Source organism: Schistocerca americana, chromosome 7, assembly GCF_021461395.2.
Source record: "Schistocerca americana isolate TAMUIC-IGC-003095 chromosome 7, iqSchAmer2.1, whole genome shotgun sequence".
Taxonomy (NCBI): Eukaryota; Metazoa; Arthropoda; class Insecta; order Orthoptera; family Acrididae; genus Schistocerca; species Schistocerca americana.
The window spans coordinates 575,227,168-575,252,949 of record NC_060125.1 but is presented as its reverse complement, the minus strand read 5'-3'; the positions used below and the strand labels follow the sequence as shown (position 1 = coordinate 575,252,949).

Genomic DNA, 25,782 nt, shown 5'->3' with positions numbered 1-25,782 from the left:
GTAGAGGAAGACCAATGCATTAATACACTAAACATATTCAGAAGGATATAGGTTGCAGTAGTTACTCGGAGATGAAGAAACTTGCACAGGATACAGCAGCATGGAGAGCTGCATCAAACCAGTCTCTGGACTGAAGACCACAATAAGAACAATATAGCCTGTCGCGATGGTTATGATTACATTGCTGAATAGTACAGATACCTCAGGGAAAACTGTAACTTAAATCTACAACCATTTTAGAAAAATGTATTTTTCAGTACCACTACCGAAAGCAAACCTACATTAAATATTATTAACGAGAAATTTTAAGAAGTATCCTATATTTAAAATGTTCATATGCAATTATTACAAAGAATCTCTCTGTGTTGAGGCTGACGTCAATAGTGAAGGTGAAGTGCATAAGCAAATTGATGAAAATATGTGTCCGATTGTAAATAAAGCCCTTATGATGTACTACAGAATGTATTAGCTCACATATGTTTAGTTTGTTATATATAACGCATCTTTGGTGATTATTGTGAATTGTAACGACGGTTTATTACTGAATCCCTATCTCATACACGGCATCAGCAACGCTTCCCCTAAATAAGACACTTACATAGGCTATAGAAACAGGTTTAAAATGCAACTGATTTTCAAAATATTCACTCGGAAAGTGGCCGAAAAAGTAGAAAGGTAGAAATTACTGTCTATGGCCCGCCAGTTGATGTACGCTAAGAGTTCGTTTTCCTAAGATATTTCGTCTTATGAGTCCCTATAAATAGATGAAATATTTGAAGCAAATTGACAGACTTTTGAGAGGTGTCAACGGCATCTCCATCGAGCCCACCCAGCACCTCGTGGTCTATTCATCCTATTTTAGAGATTGCACTTTTAAATCTCCCGTCATCGCTCTTAAATCTCCCGTCATCGCTCATGGTCTCTGGTTTGGGTTTGGGGGGGGGGGGATGCAGCCATACATACACGCCACTAGAGGACGTGGAATCGACACGACCTCACTACTACATTACATGTGTCCCTTACTTACTTGACAATGCCTGTTTCTTGGCAGCCACAGTTCAGAGCTTCACCTCAGGCGCAGGGAATAATTGGCTTATCAGCAATAGTGAGGAAGATAGCAGTGAATGCAAGATATTAACATAAGAGAACGCTTCTTAGTCCTCATGATACTCAGAGAGACTTATGTGAGTGTATCGGCGTTCAACGCTATATGTCATTCAGAAGAAGACCACTCTTACTGCATAAAACTGAGCTCCACAGAAAAACTTAAGCACTTGGAAATAGCGTCTACTTCTGTTATTAGGTGTATGTAGTGTAAAAAGCTTATAACGTGTTCTCTTTTTGAAATACGTCCGATTCTCTCTATTGGTCATCGTCGGTACTGACACATCATTTAACACTTATTTCATGAGATCGAGCGGCCATGATTGTTGTAAGCCTCTTCTCATGAGTAATTATAACTCAGTGTGATCTGTTCCTTCCGTCTTCCAGTCAGAGTAAGAATTAGAAATCTCGGGAGGATTGTAGAAATGAAATATCTGCATCTCCATTTTTCGGAAATAAGTGCCGAATCAAATAGGGGAAGTAACAAGCCTTCCATATTAAAGTAGTATTGTGTCAATAATATAACAGCACAATTTCTTTACTGGCTGTCCAAAGAAATTTCAGTGATTTATTGGTTCTATAAAACGTAATAAGTTACACACTACAGTTAACATCTTTTCAATGTATAAGCCAAGCCCGGCTAATGAATCCATCGAGTCACTGGTAAAGACTGGTCACGCAGACAGCGAATATATTTATTTATTTATTTATACTTCAAGTACCGTAATAACAAATTGAGGAGCAAATCTCCTAGGTCATGGAACATGTCCTTTCATGAAATTACAACTTACACGTAATAACAGATAAAAATAAAATGTTTATGAACCTGATAAAAGTCAATCCATAAGTTTAAGTAAACGCAATCAACAATACAACAAGAATCTTCTTAATTTTTCAGGGACATCCTAGACAGGATAGAAGGAGTGACCCATGAGGAAACTATTTAGTTTCGATTTGAAAGCTCTTGGATTAGAGCTAAGATTTTTGAATTCGAATGGTAGCTTATTGAAAATGGATGCTGCACACCTTTCTGCATAAGAGTTAAGAAAGTCCGATCAAGTCTCAGGCTTGATTTCTGCCGAGCAATAACTGAGTGAAAGCTGCTTATTCTTGAGAATAAGCTAATATTGTTAACAATAAATGACAATAAGGAATATGAATATTGAGAGGCCAATGTCGAAATACCCTGCCTCATGAACAGTGCTCCAGAATAGGTTCGTGCACTTATACCACTTATTACCCGAGTCGCTCATTACTGAGCCAAGAATATCCTTTTAGAATGCTATGAGTTACCGCAAAAATATTATACCATACGACATAGGCGAATGAAAATAAGCAAAGCAGGCTAATTTTCGTGTCGAACGAGCACTCACTTCAGATACCACTCGATTACTAACAATGACAGCATTAAGTCTTTGAACAGGATCCGGAATGTTTGCTTTCCACGACAGTTTACTAGTTACCTGAACGCCTAGAAAGTTGAACTGTTAAGTTTAACTAATCACATGCCCATTCTACACAATTAAAACGCCAGTCTTTTTTGAATTGTGTGTTAAAAACTGTAAAAACTGAGTCTTACTGTGTTTTAGCGTTAGTTTACTTTCTACAAGTCATGAACTTATGTCCTGAACTACACTGTTTGAAACCAGGCTAATGTTGCACACAACATCCTTTACCACCAAGATAGTGTCATCAGCAAACAAAAATATTTTAGAGTTACCCGTAATGCTAGAGGGCATATCATTTACGTAAATACGGAACAGGAGTGGCCCCAACACTGATCCCTGGGGCAGTCCACTCTTGACTGTACCCTACTCAGACCCCACATCGCAGCCAAGCTCAACATACTAAATAATGAAATTATAATTAAATCTAAACCTTTAGCTGCTGACAGGTGGTGTTGATATACATCAATGGGGACTGCTGAAAATTTTTGCCCCGACCGGGACACGAACCTGGCAGCTCCTAATTACATGGCAGAAGCTCTATCCATCTGAGCCACCGAGGGCACAGAGGATAGTGCGACTTCAGGGACTTATCCCTTGCACGCTCTCTATGAGACCCACATTCCCAACTGTCCACAACCTACATTCGTACTGTTTCTAATAAATATTTGCCCATTCACTCATTACTCGGGCCAGACTAAGCTGACGAGTCCCGCAAGAGTTCGGGCAAAGCGTGCGCATTCGCACAGAAGAAGGTCATTGGCCGGATAGCCATTAACTATATGAAGACGGCATCTGTTCCCGAAAGAACAGATACCATTGATGACCGTGCAGCTTCTCTAGAATGAAATGATAATTAAATCGAAACCATTAGCTGCCGATAGGTGGCGTTGATATATATCAACGTGGACAGCTGAAAATTTGTGCCACAACCGGGACTCGAACCCTAGATCTCCTGCTTACGTGGAAGATGCTCTATTCATCTGAACCACCGAGGGCATAGAGGATAGTGCGACCTAAGGGCACAAGATACCACCTTCATATTGTGAATAATGATCATTTTCCGCCTGTCACTACAGTAAGAGGTGAACCAATTGTGAGCTACTCCCTGTGTTCTGTGATGTTTCAACTTTGGAGCAATATTTCGTAATCAGCACAACAAAACACCTTTGTTAAATGAAAAAAAAATGTGCCTAGCGTTCGAAACCTTTTGCTTAACCCATCCAGGACCTCACAGAGAAAAGGGAATATAGCATGTTCAGTTGTTAAACGACTTGTAAGGCCGAACTGTACATCTGATAACAAATTGTCTGATATAAAATAATCAATTGCCCTTAAATACACCGCCTTTTTAATAACTGTAGCAAAAACTGATGGCCTAGAAGTAGATTTAAAATTATCTGCGTTATACTTTTCTCCCTTTCTATGAAGTTTCTTTACTACTGACTACTGTAATCGTTCAGGAGACTGACCATTCCTAAAGGAAAAGTTGCAAATATGATTACATACCAGGCTAACATGAGTAGCACACTACTTTCATTCTCTGCTAGACATTCCATCATATCCACGAGAGTCCTTACTTTTCAATGATCTAACTATTTACTCAATCTCCTCCTTGTCTGTATGAAAGAGGAGTATTTCAGACATCAATCTCAGGAGGGCATTTGCCAAGAAAATTATGCGATTCCCTGTAAAAACTAAATCTATATTTAATTTACCAGCAATGCTCAGAAAAGATTGTTAAACACTGTAAATATTTCTGATTTATCAGTAACAGAAATATTTTTACTACGAACTGACTTTATATCGTCGACATTGTGCTGCTGTCCAGACACTTCCTTCACAACTAAACATATGGTTTTAATTTTATCCTGTGAATAAGCTATTATATTTTCATACCACATACTCCTTGCCTTCTTATTTAACATTTTTAATTGCCTTACAACATTGTTTGTAATGGGCTCTTTGTAGCTTGATTATGACTACTTCTAACATTGTGAAAAAATTCCCACTTTGTTCTACATGATATTCTTAACCCACTAGTCAGCCACCTGGGCTGCTTATTACTGCTAGTACCCTGTTTAGAACGTTCTAATGGAAAGCAACTTTCCAAGTGCATAAGAAATGTGTTAGGGACAGTATTATATTTATCATATATGCTATCGGCACTATAAACATCCTGCCACTCTTGTCCTTTGACAGGGTTTACAATACTCTGTATTGCTGTTGGATTAACTTTCCTACGTAGTTTGTAATTGTATGTGACATTTGTTTGACTACAAAGCCCTGCAATGTTAAAAATTTTTCGTCATGGTTTAAAAGGCCATTGACACTTTTATTAACTAAATGCCCATCTATCTCTGAAGAATGAACAAAAGTATTGTCTATTGCTGTGCTACTGTTCTCCTGAACCCTAGTTGGAAATAACACAGTCTTCAACAGGTCATATGAATTTAGGAGATCTACCAACATCCTCTTCCTTGCACCATCATATACAAAATTTATACTGAAGTCACCACATATAACTAATTTCTGGTAGTTCAGTCAAGAACCCTCTCTATGTTGAACCGAAATACTCTGAAGTCAGAGTTATGGGACCTATAAATCACAATAATTAGACGTTTAGTTTCACTAAATTCAACTGCCCCGCACAACACTCAAATATCTTTTCAGTGCAGTGCCTTGATGCGCCTATGGACTCTAATGGAATACTTTTTTTACGTACGTAACCACTCCCCAACCCCGCAAGGAACTCCTTGAAAACCAGCCAGCTAATTTGTATCCTGGTAAAGGAAGCCTATAAAACGTCAAATTATTGAAGTGGTGCTCCGATATACCAATAATTTCATAGTCAACATCTATAAGCAGTTTACTAACTTTATCGCTAATACCTGTTCTATTTTGATAAAATATGCTAAATCCTTCTCTACTTGGAGACATGACGTCCTCTGAAGGGGAGCCCTCAGACAGAGGCACGTCCTTTAAGCAGGTATACATATCAGCTGACTTCAGTCTAAAGAAGGTGTAGTTGAAACAGGAACTACTACAGAAATTTTTTTATAAGTGATCCCACCACCACCCACTACATTGTCACCTTTCCAGCCTCCACTTCCAGTACCTATTGAGATTCAGGCCGTGCCTAGTGCAACCCAGTCTACTGATAGTTCCAACTGGCACCACTAAAATGTGACCCATGCCCTCTGCCATCGGCGCCCTTTCCAGAACCAAGTTAACTCATCCAACAGCCTCATTAAGATGAGCCCGATCATGATGCTGAAACAGTTGCACGAAATTCACATTAGCGCCAAAAGTGTGACTAGCTACCTAATGGCTAAACTGGCTAGAAAATCGCAAATAGTGTTCTCTTAGTTGCAGCTTACCTGTTATCATCGCATTTTCAGGTTTGTTTCAGGTGCTAAAAGATCGGGAATCAATTAAAATTTGCTCAGCTTGTTTATAAAATAGTTTATTGTTGCATATTACAACGACATCGATTTACAAAACAGATCAATGATACAATAATGTATGTACATTTAACAGAAAACAGCATATTGTTTATCATTTTTACATATGGAAGGTAGTTGGAATGCAGTCTCTCAAATTTGGCACATCAAATGTAAGAAACTCTTAGTATTTATAAATATGATTTCACAGCAAATGGATGTTCGAGACTCCCCTATTTTTCGTCCCACAACAGTGAAAGGAAGTTTCTCACGCATAACTAAGTTTTGAATAGTTATTATAAATTGGTTATTGTGTTCTCCAAGGTGCATTTGTATGAAAATAATTTTAACGAGGTTGTTTTTGAATATATTTAGTTGAATTAACTGTAATGCCTTCGTTTGTTTGGCGAAGTTTCCTTTTTCTATGACATTAGTGATAAGATGGACGAATTTTCTTAGAAAATGAGTAGTCGTAGGATACAATCGCGATGAAGTCTAGAGGAAGGAACGGACGATGCGTTTCTCCCAGTATTATGAATATGATAAGCAAAGGAAATCTTCAACATAATAATACAAACTTCATTATTTTAAATTAATACATGGGAAATCCTGACTTAAAGTAAGTCATTGTTCAAACGTGGCAGTTAGTGAGCAAAGAAATTGTATAGGAGTGTCTTACATTTCTTCATATTTGAACAATGACAGAACACGTGTCCCACGAAACTAAAAGGTTGAGACTCGTGTGTTGCCTTTCATCTCAATTGACCAAAACCTCCAACAAGTGGGAAGCATTCTAGATTTAAGCAGAAAGAAACGGATGTTCAGAAGGCATGGGGTAGCTGTTGCACTGCATCTCTTTTATAATTCTTCAGTCGACCCTAAATATTTTACGTTCTGGAAGGTCTGCTCGTCAATTTGCACCTGCAAAGAAACTTCCTTTATCGTTCTCTTTACCTTCTCTACAACCTATGTCACTTGGTTTTGCAAACTACGGCACGCTACAAAAAGTTACGGTCCTACGTTTGCGAAAGGCTCCTGTAAGAAGAAATGTCCATCCAGACAACTGTACAATCGTAAAATATGGCTAAATGTAACAACCGCCACCAGCGCCGTTAGGAAGCGTTTCTGTGGCGTCTGGAGACTGAAGTCGTGAGTCGACCCGGCGAACCCCCTGTGGGGTGCGGCGGACGCGTCCGCTGCAGTTGTGGGGCGGCTGTTGAGCGGGGCGGAGAATGCGGCCACCAGTGCTGCCTCCCAGCGCCATCAGCTGATGCGGGGGCGGGCGGCGGCCGCCGCGACGGCGCCGGATAGCAGCAGCGACGCCGCCCCCGGCTGCAGGGGGCGCCTCGCAGCGCTCCACGTCTCGTGGTGCACCGCCGCCTGCGTCTCGCCTGCAACACCGCACATGCTGACTCTGTACACGAGGCAGGTCGCACGGAGCTGGGCGAATACAGTGGCACCAAAACTTCAGGCGCGGCCCGTGGAAGCATTGGGCACTAAGGAACGAACGTTCTGATCTGACGAACCGCGCAAATCTCCCCCTACTCTCTTCCCCCCTCCCCCTACCCGCACGACCGTGTCATACAGCCTCCTTACCGATGTCCTCGGTAATAACGCTAACAGAGAGCTTGGTTTGTCGTTTACTGTTTCCGTTATGTGGTTTTGCCAACGGCCTTGCCGCAGTGGATGCACCGGTTCCCGGCAGATCACCGAAGTTAAGCGCTGTTGGGCGTGGCTGGCACTCGGATGGGTCACCATCCGCGCCGCCATGCGCTGTTCCCATTTTTCGGGGTGCACTCACCCTCGTGATGCCAATTGAGGAGCTACTCGACCGGATATTAGCGGCTCCGGTCACAGAAAACCATCATAACGACCCGGGAGAGCGGTGTGCTGACCACACGCCCCTCCTATCCGCATCCTCAGCTGAGGATGACATGGCGGCCGGAACGTCCAGATGGGCCACTTGTGGCCTATAGACGGAGCGCTCTAAAATCTGAGATTCACTGACTGTCCGTCCCTGGGGACGGACAGTGCATTCGAATGTGAACGTTTAGTATACCGAGTTACTGACGTCACAGCTTGGAAAAAGCATGTTTGTGAGTTGATCAGACTTAGCAGAGCAGTACCTAGCATACCAGATTTCCGAACGCGCGTCTGAACGTAGACCAGCGGGATAAAAGAACGCCACCTATGTCACATGAGTCACATGACGCCATCTCTCTCCAGTAGAGAGTCGCGAAACATCATATCACCTTTCAGTTAAAATACAAGTACCAGGGAATTTATGACCTCCAGAAAACACGTTGTTAGTTGTCGATTTGTTGTAATGAAATGAGGGAAAATTTCATGTTGGTGGCTAATGAATTATTTAACTTGCAGCTTATGAAAGTAGACCTTTTCGAGGATACAGCACGTTGATGATCAACAACACATTGTTCTATATACAATTTGTTATAATTAAATGTCATTTAGTAACATATTTATGATTAAAACTTTCAGGAGAAGGAAAGGATCAAAGTGTGGCCACACTCACCGTTCTGTCTGCCTAACGTAATGCGTAGAGACTCAGGATACTAAATTGATGAGTAGTGCGTTGCTGCCTCTCATCTCACAGGATCCTAATTTTTTTTTATCTTCCCATGTCCCAATAGGTTCTGATAGTTTCTTATTAGTTTAAAAATGTTCTGTACTATCCGATGGTACGTAAATACAAACGCGATCTTTCTAAGGAATGAGTTCGTTCGATTGACTTTGTGTACAAGACAGCTTGCACCACTTGCGGTAAGATATCTGGCATCTTCTTCTTTCAAGTTGTTTATTCTACACACTGTAAAGATCGTGCTACTGAACACGAAACGTGATCAAGTCAGAATTACTTTAGGATCACTAAAAAGTAAGAACGAAGATATAATTTTTACTTTACGAGCAGAACTGTTGTAAGTATGTATCGTACTATTTCTAATGGAACACTTAACAGCCGAAGTCCTTAGCAAGTGGACATGGTACTTTTCTTTTTCCCTTAACACTAGAATGGCGGGAGGGGTCAAAATCACCCCTGTCGTACGCTTTCCGTTCGTTGTCATATCCAATTTAACTACGTCTTAAATGGAATTATATGAATTTATTTAATTTTTTCTCCTGTTTCTGAAGATGTTTCAGGATTTACTAAATATTTTAATTTTATTTGCCATTTCATCCAGTATACCTAGATGGGTGGATGGGGTCAAATTTGGCCCCATTGTAATTTCTCTTCTAAATATAAGTAAATTATGCAATAATACAGTGTCAACAGTGAGCAACAACGCACAGCATTTGCTCCTGTTTGTTGCAACTTGGCACGTGTACATTACAGTATGCCACAACTCATGTTGTGACACTCAGGCAATCTTTGTCCGTGAAACGTGTTTTCGAACATGTATCTCCAGAGTGGACTTTCTGATGAAGAAGTGTTCAATCTCTTACAGCCTTCCGAAGTTGAATAGGAAATTGACTTCACTCATGAAGATGATGATTATATATCTGACATAAGTGAAGATGAAGATATTGTGAGCTAGGGGCGATTAGTGGAAGAGGATTCAGACGCTGATACACGTCAATCATCACCTCATTCACCACAGTACGTACAATTGGAAGCGTCTACAATGGTAGTTGCAAGGAACAGAACCGTGTGGGAGATGTAAATTATTCATCTTCTGGAAGGCGGTCAGCTGTGAATGTTCTGAAGGAGTGTAAATTATTCATCTTCTGGAAGGCGGTCAGCTGTGAATGTTCTGAAGGAGTGTAAATTATTCATCTTCTGGAAGGCGGTCAGCTGTGAATGTTCTGAAGGAGTGCGGACGTCTTGTTGCTTATGCTTGCCAACGACAAGACAGCCCTGCCATCAATACCTTCAGTCTTATTTTTGATGAAGCAATGCTACGTCTCATGAAGAAATACACAGAATCAAATGCTCGAAAAGTATTAAAATACAATGACTGCGCTACTGGACTGTGTAACTTGAGGAACTGGAGAAACTGACAGCCATCATGTTCGGGGTGTATTGTGCACAAAAGGTATGTCTGTGGATGATCTCTGGTCTCACTTTTGTGGGCCTATTTTTATTTTTTGGCATACCAAATAACACATTTGAAGAGCTTCTCATATTCCTCCGTTCTAATCAAAAATCAACCCAGGCTGAACGCCTGGCAGACAACAAATTCTCTCATGTATCCGAAATTTGGGGAAAGCGTATTTAAACAGTAGTCGCGCTTACCGCCGTGGAGAAAATATAACCATTGACGAGCATTTTTTAACAAGCAAAGCAAGATGCCGGTTTAGCTCATTTCACGTCCAACAAACCAGACAAATAAGGTCTCAAATTCTGGTTGGCAGTTGAAGTAACGAGAAAGTATATTCACTCTAGGATCAATAGTATCCGGACATCCCGAAAAACATACTTTCCTCATATTAGGTGTATTATGCTGCCACCTACCGCCAGATACTATTTTATTCCTGTCAGATTCGTAAATAGTTTGATTTGTGATCCAGATGCAGCCTATAACCGCCACTGGAGAGCGCTGCAATCGAATATACCATGTTGAGGTATACGTAACTTACGCACAAATCGCATCGTTCCTGGGAATTCAGCACCACGTAGAACGAACGTTAGAAAGCAAAGACTGTGTGCTGACCGCGTGAGGTTACAGTAATATAATGGTCTAACCATTTAACTCTGTGTGTCAGTAAACGTCTAAAGGAAGTGCTTGCGTATGTTGTAAATGGCTCTGAGCACTATGGGTCTTAACATCTGCGGTCATCAGTCCCCTAGAACTTAGAACTACTTAAACCTAACTAACCTAAGGACATCACACACATCCAAGCCCGAGGCAGGATTCGAACCTGCGACCGTAGCAGTCGCGCGGTTCCGGATTGAGCGCCTAGAACCGCTAGACCACCGCGGCCGGCATGTTGTAAATGCTCTTTAGTTCAAATATATAATCGAATTTGGAGTTATGACTTGCAGAAAATTCTTCTGCTCATATTCCCTGTTTGCTCTTAGAAGTTTAATATCACTTTGCTATTAGCGAAAGTAAAATAATAATCATATATACTCATTCTCTGCGTCATAGCCACCGATGCTACAGTATCTTATTGTGACCACTCTAAAATAAGCATAATATTATGCTGACTGTTTTATCTGCAAGTTAAATTTCTCATAATTTGTATATGTTCAACAGACTGACCGTTAACACATTGGCACACTAAGGAACTTAAGAGGAAATTTTAAAGACTGGACCATATAGTCACATAAGTTGGACCTGCGATATTATCCTTTCTTGACTCTGCGTCTGATTATTGATTAGCAAGTAAACATTTGTGATAGTTACCGATGAAAAGTAACTTTTCCTCCTTTAACGAATTTCGATTTGCATCCGTTGCAGCAACAGTTCATAATAACGTTTGTTACTAATGAACGAATACATGAAAACAGGGCAAATAGTGGGAGACGAAAGTTTATATCATAGCGCAATAAGTAAACATCAGTGTAGAAGCAGCTTCATCTAGCTACTTCCGTAGGATGTTGGTCACATTCGCAGTATGGTACTCCCACTCTACAGATATTCCTCCTCAAACGCAGTAGCCAATGATATAGTGTGACAGTTGACAGCATTCATCTTTGCTCGAGACAATATCGACTATCGTCATCATGATGAGCAGATGAACATGTGACATCTTTGTTTATGTAATACTATCAAATTAATATCCACAGAATTTATTACAAAATTTGATGGTTAACTTTCATTAAACTTTATAATTCTGAACTGTTTCAGTAAAAAATATATATGGGGTGAGAGTTTTATTAAACCGGCGTCGCCTAAAAATACCAAGCCCAAGATTTTTGTATTCTCTCGCTCACCATTTGCAAACGGTTGTCCTACAGAAAAAATGAGCAGAACATTCTTGTTGGAAATTTAATGTAGTTAAACTCTGCACTGGGATACTTTTTTGCTAGAGGCTGCGTTTTTTAATAATTCAAGAAAACGTACAATAATGACCTCCAACCGCGTGGCTCTTGAATAACTCGGAGTCCGTGGCCTCCACCTATTCAAGTACGAAATCCGATTGCAGTTAAATATCCTACAAAAAGTCCTGTTCATTTTTTCTGTAGGACTAATAGTATGCATGTGGGATGAGTACAAAAGTCTAATCTGTGTCTTCTGAAGGCGTTGGTGATTGCGTCCCTGTATATGTGCGTACAGTACAAATTTCTTGTGCTGTATTATCCTTCTTTGTTAAATTTCTGTTCTGCATAAGTATGGAGGGAAGAGCTTAATCATATATAGCCACGCACACTGCTGCTAGTCGGTCACAGGTTGTTTCGTTTATACAGCCTACCGGAGCTCAAAAAATGGCTCTGAGCACTGTGCGACTTAACTGCTCAGGTTATCAGTCTGCTAGAACTTAGAACTAATTAAACCTAACCAACCTAGGGACATCACACACATCCAGGCCCGAGCCAGGATTCGAACCTGCGACCGTAGCGGTCGCTCGGCTCCAGACTGTAGCGCCTAGAACCGCACGGGCACTCTGGCCGGCCTACTGGAGTTCAGTAAATGACACAACAATGAGTTTGCTCCCTTTATTGCCTGCGTGCAATAACAATGCAATGTTTATTCATCCATTCTCATTCTTAGTTCTGTTATAAATGTATTTGTTTGTTTTTGGGAACTAACTGATTCTTCTATAGCCTGTGTGAGAATAGCACAACAAAACGCATATCCTGAAATCAAGTACAAAAGCGACTTGACTGTACAAAAATAAATGCCTCACTGTCAATGGCTGAAGTTTCGTCGAATGATATGTGTTCTCATTTATGTAGAGAATATTCTTGGGATTGTGTATGACATAACTTTGAAATCTCTAAATGAAAGGAATTCCCAAATAGTAATAAAATTTTGGGATACAGCATTAAGGGAGGAGTAAAAACCGGAAATTAACTCAAAAAATGTAGAAATACTTGTCAGCTCCAAAGAATAAGAAGAAGAGCATATTAACAACAGTTGTAACAAAATAAAACTGATACTGTCCTACCAATATTTAGCAACTAAGATAACAGAAGACGGAAGAAGGAAACAGCACATACAACAAAGGAATTAGAGAAGCAAAATTACTGTCCATGAATGTAAGAAAAATGAAAAATGAGTTGTTGTAATAGCATCTATACTGTAACGAGTAAAATACTGTAAGGATATATACTGGGAGTGGAGATATTTATGGTCTTGTAACATGGTCAATGGCGACAAATGCAATGGTAGCTCTTAAATCACTTGACATATGCTGCTGGAGATCTCTCTTAAAGATTAAGTGATCAGATAACCGACCAACCGGGAGGTCCTGCAAAGGATTAGTGAAAAATGATCATACACAGGAGTAGTTGGGCCAGTGAGATATGTGTTGTTGTGTGACTTATATGACTAATTGGCCTGGGATGAGGCGTAATACGGTGCCGTATGTCTTATGTACAACTGCTGGGTACCCTAATGCGTTGCGATAGCAAGCTGAAGCGTGACTATTCACAAGGAGACAGTGTCTCCACGTGTAGTGCGAAGTCTCTGGTATCGAAAGTTTGTCGTCTGAGTAGAAGTGCGTTCACTGCTAATCATATGTATTTATGATATGGCATTATTAAACTGTGTGGTGTATCATGAGCAGTAATGTGTCAAGAATAGGAATGAAGAAGAAACTAATGGGATTCCTTAAGAAAACCTATGTACTCTTTACTGAAAAAGTAGATGTGTATGTTCCTCATAGTATCAAGTTATAAAGAGAACTATGACCATCTGTTTCTGCGAGAGCGACATCGACTTAAGAAGGCGCAAGGTGAACAGTTACAGTTCTGTCGACGGGGTTCAGACGTTGAACATGTCCACATGCAACTCTCACGTGAATTGTTAGGCTCTTACAAATAGCCACACTACCGTGGCTGTTAAAAAAAGTTTTTGCAACTGGTCATACTGTATGATAATAACTAGTTTTTTGTAAATGGCCTAGAAGAAACATTATAAGATAAGATATATCGAGAGATACCACGACTGGCATTTGTAAAACAAGCTATACATAGCGTAGAAGTTTTTCATTATACAGATATCTATAGTTTCATGATGTTCCGATAGGTGGCGTCACTGTACAAGCCTTGAAATTGGAGTCTGTAACTCCGCTGCATCGCAAGCAGGGAGCTCTTATTGCGATATTTTGACAGAAAACCGGAGCATCACGGATATTAGTAGGGACTTGGAGAATGTCTACGGAGACGTGAAGGTGAACAAAAGCGCGGTGAGTCGTTGGACGAGGCATCTTCCATCTTCCAAACAAGGTCCCGCAAATTTGTCCGATCTTCGGAGTGTCTACCGGCCGTACATAGCTTTGACTCCTGCACTGCTGGACTTCACGGTATTCTTCGACACAAAAATGCAAACGAGCCTCTTGTACATGACGACGCAAGGTCTGAAACAAGCCTATCGACCTGAACGTAATTCGCTAACCAACAGCCGAGATTTCAAACTTTCTGAAGTCCGTTTGTCTGACCCAGTGACGGATGCACTCCTCTGGAAGCAGTACTTGGAAGATGTGGAGTTTATTGATGCAGCAAGGCGTTGGCTCTGGCCTCAGCCTTTTGAGAGGTACCATGCGGGCATACAGGCTTTCCCAGTGAGGTGGCCTAAGAGCGTCGTACTAAACGGATAAATATAGGGTGGGGAGTAATACCATGTACTGGAATCCTGAATATAACCAACCCACATTCAGATGATGATATGTGTTGCATTACTTATTTAATACCCCTCAGAGATCGATATCAAGGTCTTCCAACCAATTGAAAGACTGGCGATATAAGAGCGGAGTTACGTTCGTACGTATCAATTACCCACAAATTTGAATTTATGTAATTTCGCCTTTCACCTTTGTACAGCAGATGTCCCCTTCCTGAACTACCCTTACTGTAAATTCATACAGAGTACGGTTACTTATGTCCAAGGTGGGAATCGAAGTCATGATCTCCCTATTCCGTGCCCGCGACGCTTCCTGAGGGCCGCGAAGGCGGACTGCTGTGGCGGTGGAGTGGGGATGTGGGTGGGTGGGAGCAGCAGAGCGGTGACACGGCGGCAGGACTGAGTGCAGAGCAGTGGGGTGGCAGCGGCGGCGGCGGCGCTCCACTCACCGTTGAGGACGTGGACGTGGACGCTGGCGTCGGAGCCGTGTCCCAGCGAGCACGTGTACTCTCCCGAGTGGCTCTTGTCGGCGAACGGCAGCCGCAGCCGGCTCAGCGACTCGCCCTCCCTGCATCAAAACACAAAGAACCACGATTCCTCACTGCACTGCGCTGCCGACTCGCCACCAACGGCGAGCAGCGTCGCCGCAGCTCGACTGCTGTCGCTACCAGCTCCAAAAGTTGCTGCCTCCTTTTACTCACAAATTGCGTCCTCACCATTTTCAGTACACATCCTATTTATTTTGTGTTACCATCTCATTTCCAATCCCACCTTCGTCTAACCTCTTAATCTAGCCAATGTTACCAACAGCCCACAGGACCATAATCCTTAAAGTTCACAAGACATATCATCAATATGTCATAAAAAATTTCATCGTCCTTTTTATCCGTAACGTTTTATTTTTATGCATTTTTCTTCATTCACAGGCTGAAAAGTGGCAACATGTTCGCTGCTAGTCCGTCTCTGCTGGAGAATGCGAATAACAGGTGAATAAAAAACTACATTTGAATACGGTTTCAAAATTAATTTGGTCTTCAAGTGCACATATTTATAATCACCTAAGGATTGTACGTACATTCTTATAATAAATCTGTTGCGAAGATCCTTCGTGGCCTTTAAAGCTGAGAAATTGTGGAATTCAGATATATATGTGATTCGACTGACAAGAAAACATTATTTAACATTTTAATCAGTTTGGAGCTATGAACAAATCAGTAGCAACCACGAAAGACATACTAACAGGCACAAATCACAAAATTAAAATTTTAGGTGAAACGTCCACCGCTTTTGAGATAAAAATTGGAGTAACACCAGGAAATGGCTTGTCCTGACTGGCGTTCAATTATGTACTACAATAGTTAATCTATAAATGTGGGAAAATAAACAAGAAGAGGAAATTAAATATCACAACTGAGAAAAAAGGGGGTTAATGAGAGAATTGATGTTTTTGAGTTCTACAGACGATCTTCTCATCTTACCCTGAATCTAAAGCAGAAGCAGTAATGCAGGTAGCTCATCTAAAGATACAGCTTCAAAAGCGGGCCAATGTAAAAACTGGAGTATATGACATATGGCAAAAGCTGTGTAACAGGAAATATTTATCCATAAATGGAAAACTCCGACACTACAACACTGTCATTAGAATTGAATGCCTTTATACTTAAGAATACATTTTGTTAAAAAATACAAACAATTCGGAGGAATGGAAAAGAAGAAAATAAAAATAACCAAGAAAACCTCGGGACGATAGGACATGGGGAAATGAATATTAAATTCAGAATCATTAAAAAATAAAACGAATATCAAACGTAATGTGGAGGTGAAGAGCAGTATCGTATGGACACCTGAAAGGGCTGGATAAAGAAGGAATAACAAAAAGAAATTTTAACTTTTTTGAGAGATATAAAAAGCTTCAGTGGCGGATATGAAAGATGTTAATGTACACTTGAGGGGAATGGAAATAATGGAGGAAGAAATAGGGAAAAGATAAAATTCAGAGCAAAAGTGGAAGGTTTCATGGGCTTCGCGGCGAAAGAAAATAAAGAGACAGGTGCAGTACTGACACAAGAAGGAAGGGAACAAAATTGGGAAAGAATGAAAAAGTACTGGAAAGATAGAAAGGCGAAAAGAAAGAAGACATTTGTCGTCAATAGGCAAAGTACAAAATGTAATAATAATCCTTGAAATTCTATCCATGATGTAATAATGGGTATATGATTAGTAGTTAACTTCTTTAATGTTCGTCCTTCTTTACGATAACTTGAAAACACCGACAAAAGTCGCACTGATCACACTGTGTAAGATAAACATTGTGTTTAAGAGTTCATCCAAATAAAGGAAATAATGATGTAGTGATGCAATTATGATCATGCTGTTCCTCGTAATTTATCTTTCTGACAAGACAAACATATTTCACGTTTCCATCTCCTGAGCCTTTTAAGGCCCACCCTTCTTCCATTCCTGTAACTATACTACTTACACCTCATGTTCATGTTTACCCCATGGCTTGTAAACATTTCCTCAGCACATTATTTGCCATATTTATTTTCTACGTTGTACTAAGAGTACCACCACACCTATCGCCTCGCCAGGTTCTATGAGACGCTTTGAAATCCAGATAGTGCTTATTGGTAGATGGTAATATTAGGGAGTGTACAGTACCTGCATAACATTTTTTGGACAAAGCACTGTACCGTAAGGTTATATTTGTTCCCCTCTATCCGTTCGCACTGTCTGACTCTCCGGATGCCGCTACAGGAAATGTTCCACCGTTTCCCTTCAATCACGACCTGAACCGCTGGCATGTTAGCTTCCATTGAAGCCTTTGGTAGCTATCCTTTGAGCAGCTGAATAGCTCTGATGTGATCGTACCCCTTTCCGAAGAGAGGCGGGTCATTTTACTATTTGCCGCTGTCAGTGGAAATCCGATGGCTCGGTAATCCTCTCCCGAGTGCAGCTGTATATAGGACCTTTAGAAATCACGCCGTGAATGCCTACCGGATCTAGTCGAGCACATAATGGCCAGTATCTCCACGATAGGGACTGATATCAAGCACAGTAGATGCCCGATACGTGAAGTTTCCATTATAGTGGAAGTGATGGACAGTACAGTCCACCGTTTGTTTACTTTTTAAAAGTACGAGTAATACGCTCTATCATAGCTGACACCTGCAGGCATGGGCGAAGCGCGTAGGGATATCAAATATTGGAAAATTTCAGCTTCCTCACGTTCAATCTCCTTTCTAGTGCAACTCTCTCGTCCCGCTACTTAAACGTGTGGTATTTCGGGAACGACGTTCCTGATTCAGGTTATCGTTTACGATTTATCAGCTCTGAATGTTTGTCTGACGGTAATGACTCATCCTGGATTATTGTGATGAAACGAAGTATTTTCTGTACAGAATGTTGACTTCCAAATTCGGAATTACCGGACACTGCGAGCCTGGCGGGCAAACAACACGGTCGCCAAAATTTCCATACGAATCTTTTTCAGTTATGCTAACAGTGTATGAGTAAGACGTACTGACTGGCTCAGAGGCTCCGTTTGTTATTGGTTGCTATACAGTCCTCCCTGTCGCATTTTTCTGCGCAACCTACAATGTGCCACTTCAGGGTTTGTGTTAGCAACTCCCGTAGGTTTGTGAACACGGAAGACTGGATTGGAGTGTGGTTCATTCAATCGTGCGGTCAGTGCGTTATAACTGAACCAAGCGAGAAAGCTAAACAGTATCATGAGTCAGGAACGGGGTAACTGCTGCAACAAATCTCACATTTATCTGTCCTTGTCATCTTCGGTATACTGACAATAACACTGTTTTGGAAGACTCCCTTACCGTAAAGTGCGCTTCTGCATCATTTCAGCACTTGCTAAAGTATGACACGTTTATATCGACTTGCTTTCGCGCCTCATTAGAAATCTGTGAAACTATAATATTTCGACATCGCTTTCCTCCTCTTTCTAAATCTACATCCATACTCCGCAAGCCACCAGACGGTGTGCGACGGAGGGTAGCTTGAGTTCCTCTATCGGTTCTCCCTTCTATTCGAGTCTCGTATTGTTCATGGGAAGTCGGTATGCCTCTGCGTGGGCTCTAATCTCTCCGATTTTATCCTCATGGTCTCTTCGCGAGATATACGTAGGAGGGAGCAATATACTGCTTGACTCCTCGGTGAAGGTATGTTCTCGAAACTTCAACAAAAGCCCGTACCGAGCTACTGAGCGTCTCTCTTGCAGAGTCTTCCACTGGAGTTTATCTATCATCTCCGTAACACACGCGATTACTAAATCATCCTGAAACGAAGCGCGCTGCTCTCCGTTGGATCTTCTCTATCTCTTCTGTCAACCCTATCTGGTACGGATCCCACACCGGAGGGCAGTATTCAAGCAATGGGTGAACAAGTGTACTTTAACGTACTTCCTTCATTTTCGGACCGGATTTCCTTAGGATTCTACCAATGAATCTCAGTCTGGCATCTGCTTTACCGACGATTAACTTGATATTGTCATTCCATTTAAAATAACTCCTAATGCCTACTCCCAGATAATTTATGGAATTAACTGCTTCCAGTTTCTAATCTGCTATATTGTAGGTAAATGAAAATGATATTTCTTTCTGTGTATTCACAGCACATTACACTTGTCTACATTGAGATTCAAATGCTATTCCCTTCACCATGCGTCAATTCGTTGCAGATCCTAGCGCATTTTAGTACAATTTCCAATTGGTACAACCTCTCGATGTACTACAGCTTTATCCGCATAAAGCCTCATTGAACATCTGATGTTATCCACAAGGTCATTTATATATATTGTGAATAGCAACGGTCGTACGACACTCCCCTGCGGCAAACCTGCAATCACTCTTACTTCGGAAGAGTGCTCCCCATTGAGAATGGTATGCTGCGTTCTGATATCTAGGAACTCTGCAATCCAATAGCACGATTGGTCTGATAGTCCACATGCTCTTACTTTGTTCATTAACTGACTGTGAGGAACTGTATGAAACGCCTTGCGGATGTCAAGAAACACGGCATCTACCTGGGAACCCGTGTCTGCGACCGTCTGAATCTCGTGGATGAATAGCGCGAGCTGGGTTTCACACGATCGTAGTTTTCGAAACCCATGCCGATTCCTACAGAGTAGATTTCTAGTCTCAAGAAAAGTCATTATACTCTAACATAATACGTGTTCCAAAATTCTACAACTGATCGACGTTAGAGATATAGGTCTATCGTTCTGCACATTTGTTCGACATCCCTTCTTGAAAACGGATATGCCCTGTGCCCTTTTCCAATCTTTTGGAACGCCACGCTCTTCTAGAGACCTACGGTACACCCCTGCAAGAAGGGGGGCAAGTTCCTTCGCGTAATCTGTGTAAAATAGAACTGGTATCCCATCAGGTCCATCGGCCTTTCTTCTTTTGAGATATTTTAAATGTTTTCTATCCCTCTGTCATCTATTACTATATCTACCATTTTGTTATCTGTGAGACAATCTAGAGAAGGAACTACAGTGCAGTCTTCCTCTGTGAAGCAGCTTTGGAAAAAGACATTTAGTATTTCGGACTTTAGTCTGACATCATCTGTTTCGGTACCATTTTGGTCACAGAGTGTCTGGACATTTTGTTTTGATCCATCTACCACTTTGACATAAGACCGAAATCTTAGGATTTTCTGCCAAGTCAGTACATAGAACTTTACTTTCGAATTCGTTGAACGCATCTAGCGTAGCTCTCCTATCACTACATTTCGCTTCGTGTAATTTTTGTTTGTTTGCAAGGCTTTGACTATGTTTATGTTTGCTGTGAAGTTCCCTTTGCATCCGTAGCAGTTGTCTTTCTCGGTTGTTGTACCACAGTGGCTCTTTTCCATCTCTTCTGACCTTGCTTGGCACATACTGATCTAATGCATTTTGTACGATGGTTTCCAACTTGGCTCACTGATCCTTAACACTATCTGTCGTTGAGATAAAACTTTTGTGTTGATCCATCAAGTACTCTGAAATCTGCTATTTGTCACTTTTGTTAAACAAAAAAAAAAATCTTGCTACATTGTTTAATATTTCTATTTACTACTGCCCCCCCCCCCCCCCCCCCCCATGAACCTTGCTGTTGGTGGAGAGGTTTGCGTGCCTCAGCGATGCAACCACAACAGAGTCTAATGTGTAGTAACGGCCTTGCTGTGCTGGTACTGCGAACGGCTGAAAGCAAGGGGAAACCACAGCCGTAATTTTTCCCGAGCGCATGCAGCTTTACTGTATGGTTAAATGCTGATGGCGTCCTCTTGGGTAAAATATTCCGGAGGTAAAATAGTCCCCCATTCGGATATCCGGGCGGGGACTACTCAAGAGGATGTCGATACCAGGAGAAAGAAAACTGTCGCTCTGTGGATCGGAACGTGGAATGTCTGATCCCTTAATCGGGCAGGTAGCTTAGAAAATTTAAAAAGAGAAATGGATAGTTTCACGTTAGATATAGTGCGAATTAGTGAAGTTTGGTGGCAGGAGGAACGAGACTTTTTGTCAGGCCAATACAGGGATGTTGTTGTTGTAGTGGTCTTCAGTCCTGAGACTGGTTTGATGGAGGTCTCAAAGTTCCTATATCCTGTGCAAACTTCTCCATCTCCTAGTACCTACTGCAACCTATATTCTTTTGAATCCGCTTAGTGTATTCATCTCATGGTCGCCCTCTACGATTTTTACTCTCCACGCTGCCCTCCAATACTAAATTGGTGATCGCTTGATGCCTCAGAACATATCGTACAAACCGATACCTTCATCCAGTCAAGTTGTGCTACAAACTTGTCTTACCAACCGATTCCTCCCTCTACTCAAGTTTAGCAACAAACTTCTCTTCTCCCGAATCCTATTCAATACCTCCTCATTAGCTATGTGATCCACCCATTTAATCATCAGCATTCCTCTGTAGCACCATATTTCGAAAGCTTCTATTCTCTTCTTGTCCAAACTATTTATCGTCCATGTTTCACTTCCATACACGGCTACACTCGATACAAATGCTTTCAGAAATGACTTCCTGACACTTAAATCTATACTCGATGTTAACAAATTTCTCTTCTTCAGAAACGCTTTCCTTGCCATTGCCAGTCCACATTTTATATCCTCTCTACTTCGACCATCATCAGTTATTTTGCTCCCCATATGGCAAAACTCCTTTACCACTTTAAGTGCCTCATTTCCTAATCTAATTCCCTCAGAAACACCCGAGATAACTCGACTACATTCCATTACCCTCGTTTTGCTTTTGTTGATGTTCATCTTATATCCTCTTTTCAAGACACTGTCCATTTCGTGTAACTGCTCTTCCAAGTCCTATGCTGTCTCTGACAGAATTACAATGTCATCGGCGAACCTGAAAGTTTTAATTTCTTCTCTATGGATTTTAATTCCTACTCCGAATTCATCTTTTGTTTCCTTCACTACTTGCTCAATATCTAGGTTGAATAACATCGGGGAGGGGCTACAAATCCGTCTCACTCCCTTGCCAACCACTGCTTCCTTTTCATGACCCTCGACTCTTATAACTGCCGTCTGGTTTCCGTACAAATTGTGGATAGCCTTTCGCTACCTGCATTTTATCCTCGCCACCTTCAGAATTAGAAAGAGAGTATTCCAGTCAACATTGACAAAAGCTTTCTCTAAGTCTACAAACACTAGAAACGTAGGTTTGCCTTTTCTTAATCTAGCTTCTAAGACAATTCGTTGGGTCAATATTGCCTCACGTGTTCCAGTATTTCTACGGAATGCAAACTGATCTTCCCCGAGTTTTTGCATTCGCCTGCAAAGAATTCGCGTTAGTATTTTGCAGCTGTGGCTTATTAAACTGATAGTTCGGTAATTTTTACATCTGTCAACACCTGCTTTCTTTGGAATTGGTATTATTGTATTGTTCTTGAAGTCTGAGGATACTTCGCCTGTCTCGTAGATCTTGCTCATCACATGGTAGAGTTTTGTCTGGATTGGCTCTCCCAAGGCTGTCAGTAGTTCTAATGGAATGTTGTCTACTCCAGCGGCCTTGTTTCGTCTCAGGTCTTTCACTGCTCTGTCAAACTCTTCACGTAGTATCGTATCTCCCATTTCACCTTCATTTACATCCTCTTCCATTTCCATAACATTGTCCTCAAATAAGTCGCCCTTGTATAGACCCTCTATATACTCCTTCCATCTTTCTGCTTTCCCTTCTTTGCTTAGAACTGAGTTTCCGTCTTAGCTCTTGATATTCATACAAGTGGTTATCTTTTCTCCAAAGGTCTCTTTAATTTTCCTGTAGGCAGTATCTATCTTACCCCTAGTGAGATAAACCTCTACATCCTTACATTTGTCCTCTAGCCACCCCTTCTTAGCCATTTTGCACTTCCTGTCGATCTCATTTTTGAGACGTTTGTATTCCTTTTCGCCTGCTTCATTTACTCCATTTTTATACTTTCTCCTTTCATCAATTTAATTCAATACTTCTTCTGCTACCCAAGGAGTTCTACTAGCCCCCGATTTTTTACCTACTTGATCCTCTGATGCCTTCACTACTTCATCCCTCAAAGCTACCCATTCTTCTTCTACAGCATTTCTTTCCTCCATTCCTGTCAATTTTTCCCTTATGCTCTCCCTGAAACTCTCTACAACCTCTGGTTCTTTCAGTTTATCCAGGTCCGATTTCCTTAAATTCCCACATTTTTGCAGTTTCTTCAGTTTTAAAGTTCATAACCAATACATTGTGGTCAGAAATGTCGTACAATTCAAAATCTGATTCCTAAATCTCTGTCTTGCCATTATATAATCTATCTGAAACCTGACGGTATCTCAGCCTTCTTCCATGTATACAGCCTTCTTTTATGATTCTTGAACCAAGTAGTAGCTATGATTAAGTTGTGCTCTGTCAAAATTCTACCAGGCAGCTTCCTCTTTCATTTCTTACATCCAATCCATATTCACCTACTACGTTTCCTTCTCCCCCTTTTCCTACTACCGAATTCCAGTCACCCATGACTACTAAATTTTCGTCTCCCTTCACTATCTGAATAATTTCTTTTCTTTAATCATACATTTCTTCAATTTCTTCGTCATCTGCAGAGCTAGTTGGCATTCAAACTTGTACTATGGTAGTAGGCGTGGGCTTCATGTCTATCTTGGCCACAATAATGCGTCCACTATGTTGTTTATAGTAATTTACCCGCACTCCTATTTTTTGTATTCATTATTAAACCTACTCCTGCGTTACCCTTTGTTTGATTTTGTATTTATAACCACCCCCTCCCCCTCCCATGAACCATGGACCTTGCCGTTGGTTTGGAGGCATTCGTGCCTCAGCGACACAGATAGCCGTACCCTAGGTGCAACCACAACGGAGGGATCTGTTGAGAAACCACACAAACACGTGGTTTCTTAAGAGGGGCAGCAGCCTTTTCAGTATTTTCAATGGCTACAGTCTGGATGATAGACTGATCTGGCCTTGTAGCACTAACCAAAAATGTCTTGCTGTGCTGGTACTGCGAACGGCTGAAAGCAAGAGGACACTACAGCCGTAATTTTTCCCAAGGGCATGCAGCTTTACTGTATGGTTAAATGATGAAGGCGTCCTTTGGATAAAATATTCCGGAGGTAAAATAGTCCCCATTTTGGATCTCCGGGCGGAGACTACTCGTGAGGACGTCATTATAAGGAGAAAGGAAACTGGCGTTTTACGGATCGCAGCGTGGAATGTCAAATCCCTTAATCGGGAATGTAGGTTAGAATATTTAAAAAGGGAAATGGATAGGTTAAAGTTAGATATAGTGGGAAGTAGTGATGTTCGGTGGCAGGAGGAACAAGACTTTTGGTCAGGCGAATAGAGGATTATAAATATACATGGAACAAGCCTGGAGATCCTGACAGGTTTCAGATTAATTATATATTGGTAAGACAGAGATTTAGGAACCAGGTTTTAAACTGTAAGTCATATCCAGGGCTAGATGTGGACTCTGACCACAATCTATTGGTTATGAACTGTAGATAAAAACTGAAGAAACTGCAAAAAGTGGGTATTTAAGGAGATAGGACCTGGATAAACTGACTAAACCAGAGGTTGTACAGAGTTACAGGGAGAGCATAAGGGAACAATTGACAGGAATGGGTGAAAGAAATACAGTAGAAGATGAATCGTAGCTTTGAAGGATGAATTATTGATGGCAGCAGGGGATCAAGTAGGTAAAAGACGAGGATTAATACAAACCATTGGGTAACAGAAGAAATATTGAATTTAATTGAAGAAAGGAGAAAGTATAAAAATGCAGTAAATGAAGCAGCCAAAACGTAATATAAACGTCTCAAAAATGGGAACGACAGGAACCGCAAACTGGCTAAGCACGGATGGCTAGGGAACAAATGTAAGGATGTAAAGGCTTATCTCAATAGTTGTAAGATAGATACTGCCAACAGGAAAATTAAAGAGACCTTTGGAGAATAGAGAACCACTTGTATGGATATTAAGCGCTAAATTGGAAACCCAGTTCTAAGCAAAGGAGGGAAAGCAGAAAAGTGGAAGGAGTATATAGAGGGCCTATACAAAGGCGATTTACTTGCGGACAATATTACGGAAATGGAAGAGGATGTAAATGGAGATGAAATGGGAGATACGATAGTACGTGAAGAGTTTGACAGAGCACTGAAAGACCTGAGACGAAACAAGGCCCCTGGAGTAGGCAACATTCCATTACAACTACTGACAGCCTTGGGAGAGGCAGTCCTGACAAAACTCTACCATGTGGTGAGCAAGATTTATGAGACACTTGAAATACCCCCACACTTCAAGTAGGATGTAATAAATCCAATCCCAAAGAAAGCAGGTGTTGATAGATGTGAAAATTACCGAACTATCAGTTTAATAAGCCACAGCTGCAAAATACTAACGCGAATTCTTTGCAGACGAATGGAAAAACTAGTAGAAGGCGACCTCGGGAAAGATCAGTTTGCATTCCGTAGAAATATCGAAACACGTGAGGCAATATTGACCCTACGACTTATCTTAGAAGCTAGATTAAGGAGAGGCAAAC

The 25,782-nt window shown here is 41.2% G+C and overlaps 1 protein-coding gene across 1 annotated transcript in view; it reads right to left on the bottom strand.

The window, feature by feature from the left end:
• Positions 1–7,255: 7,255 nt before the first annotated feature.
• The window catches only part of LOC124623100 (zwei Ig domain protein zig-8-like), a 235,041-nt gene continuing 216,514 nt past the window's right edge, over positions 7,256–25,782 (bottom strand). The window contains exons 5-6 of the mRNA XM_047148891.1: positions 15,189–15,307; positions 7,256–7,383 (exon numbers count right to left, since the gene is read on the bottom strand). Of these exons, the coding sequence (XP_047004847.1) occupies positions 7,256–7,383; positions 15,189–15,307 (247 nt within the window). The remainder of the gene's footprint in view (positions 7,384–15,188; positions 15,308–25,782) is intronic.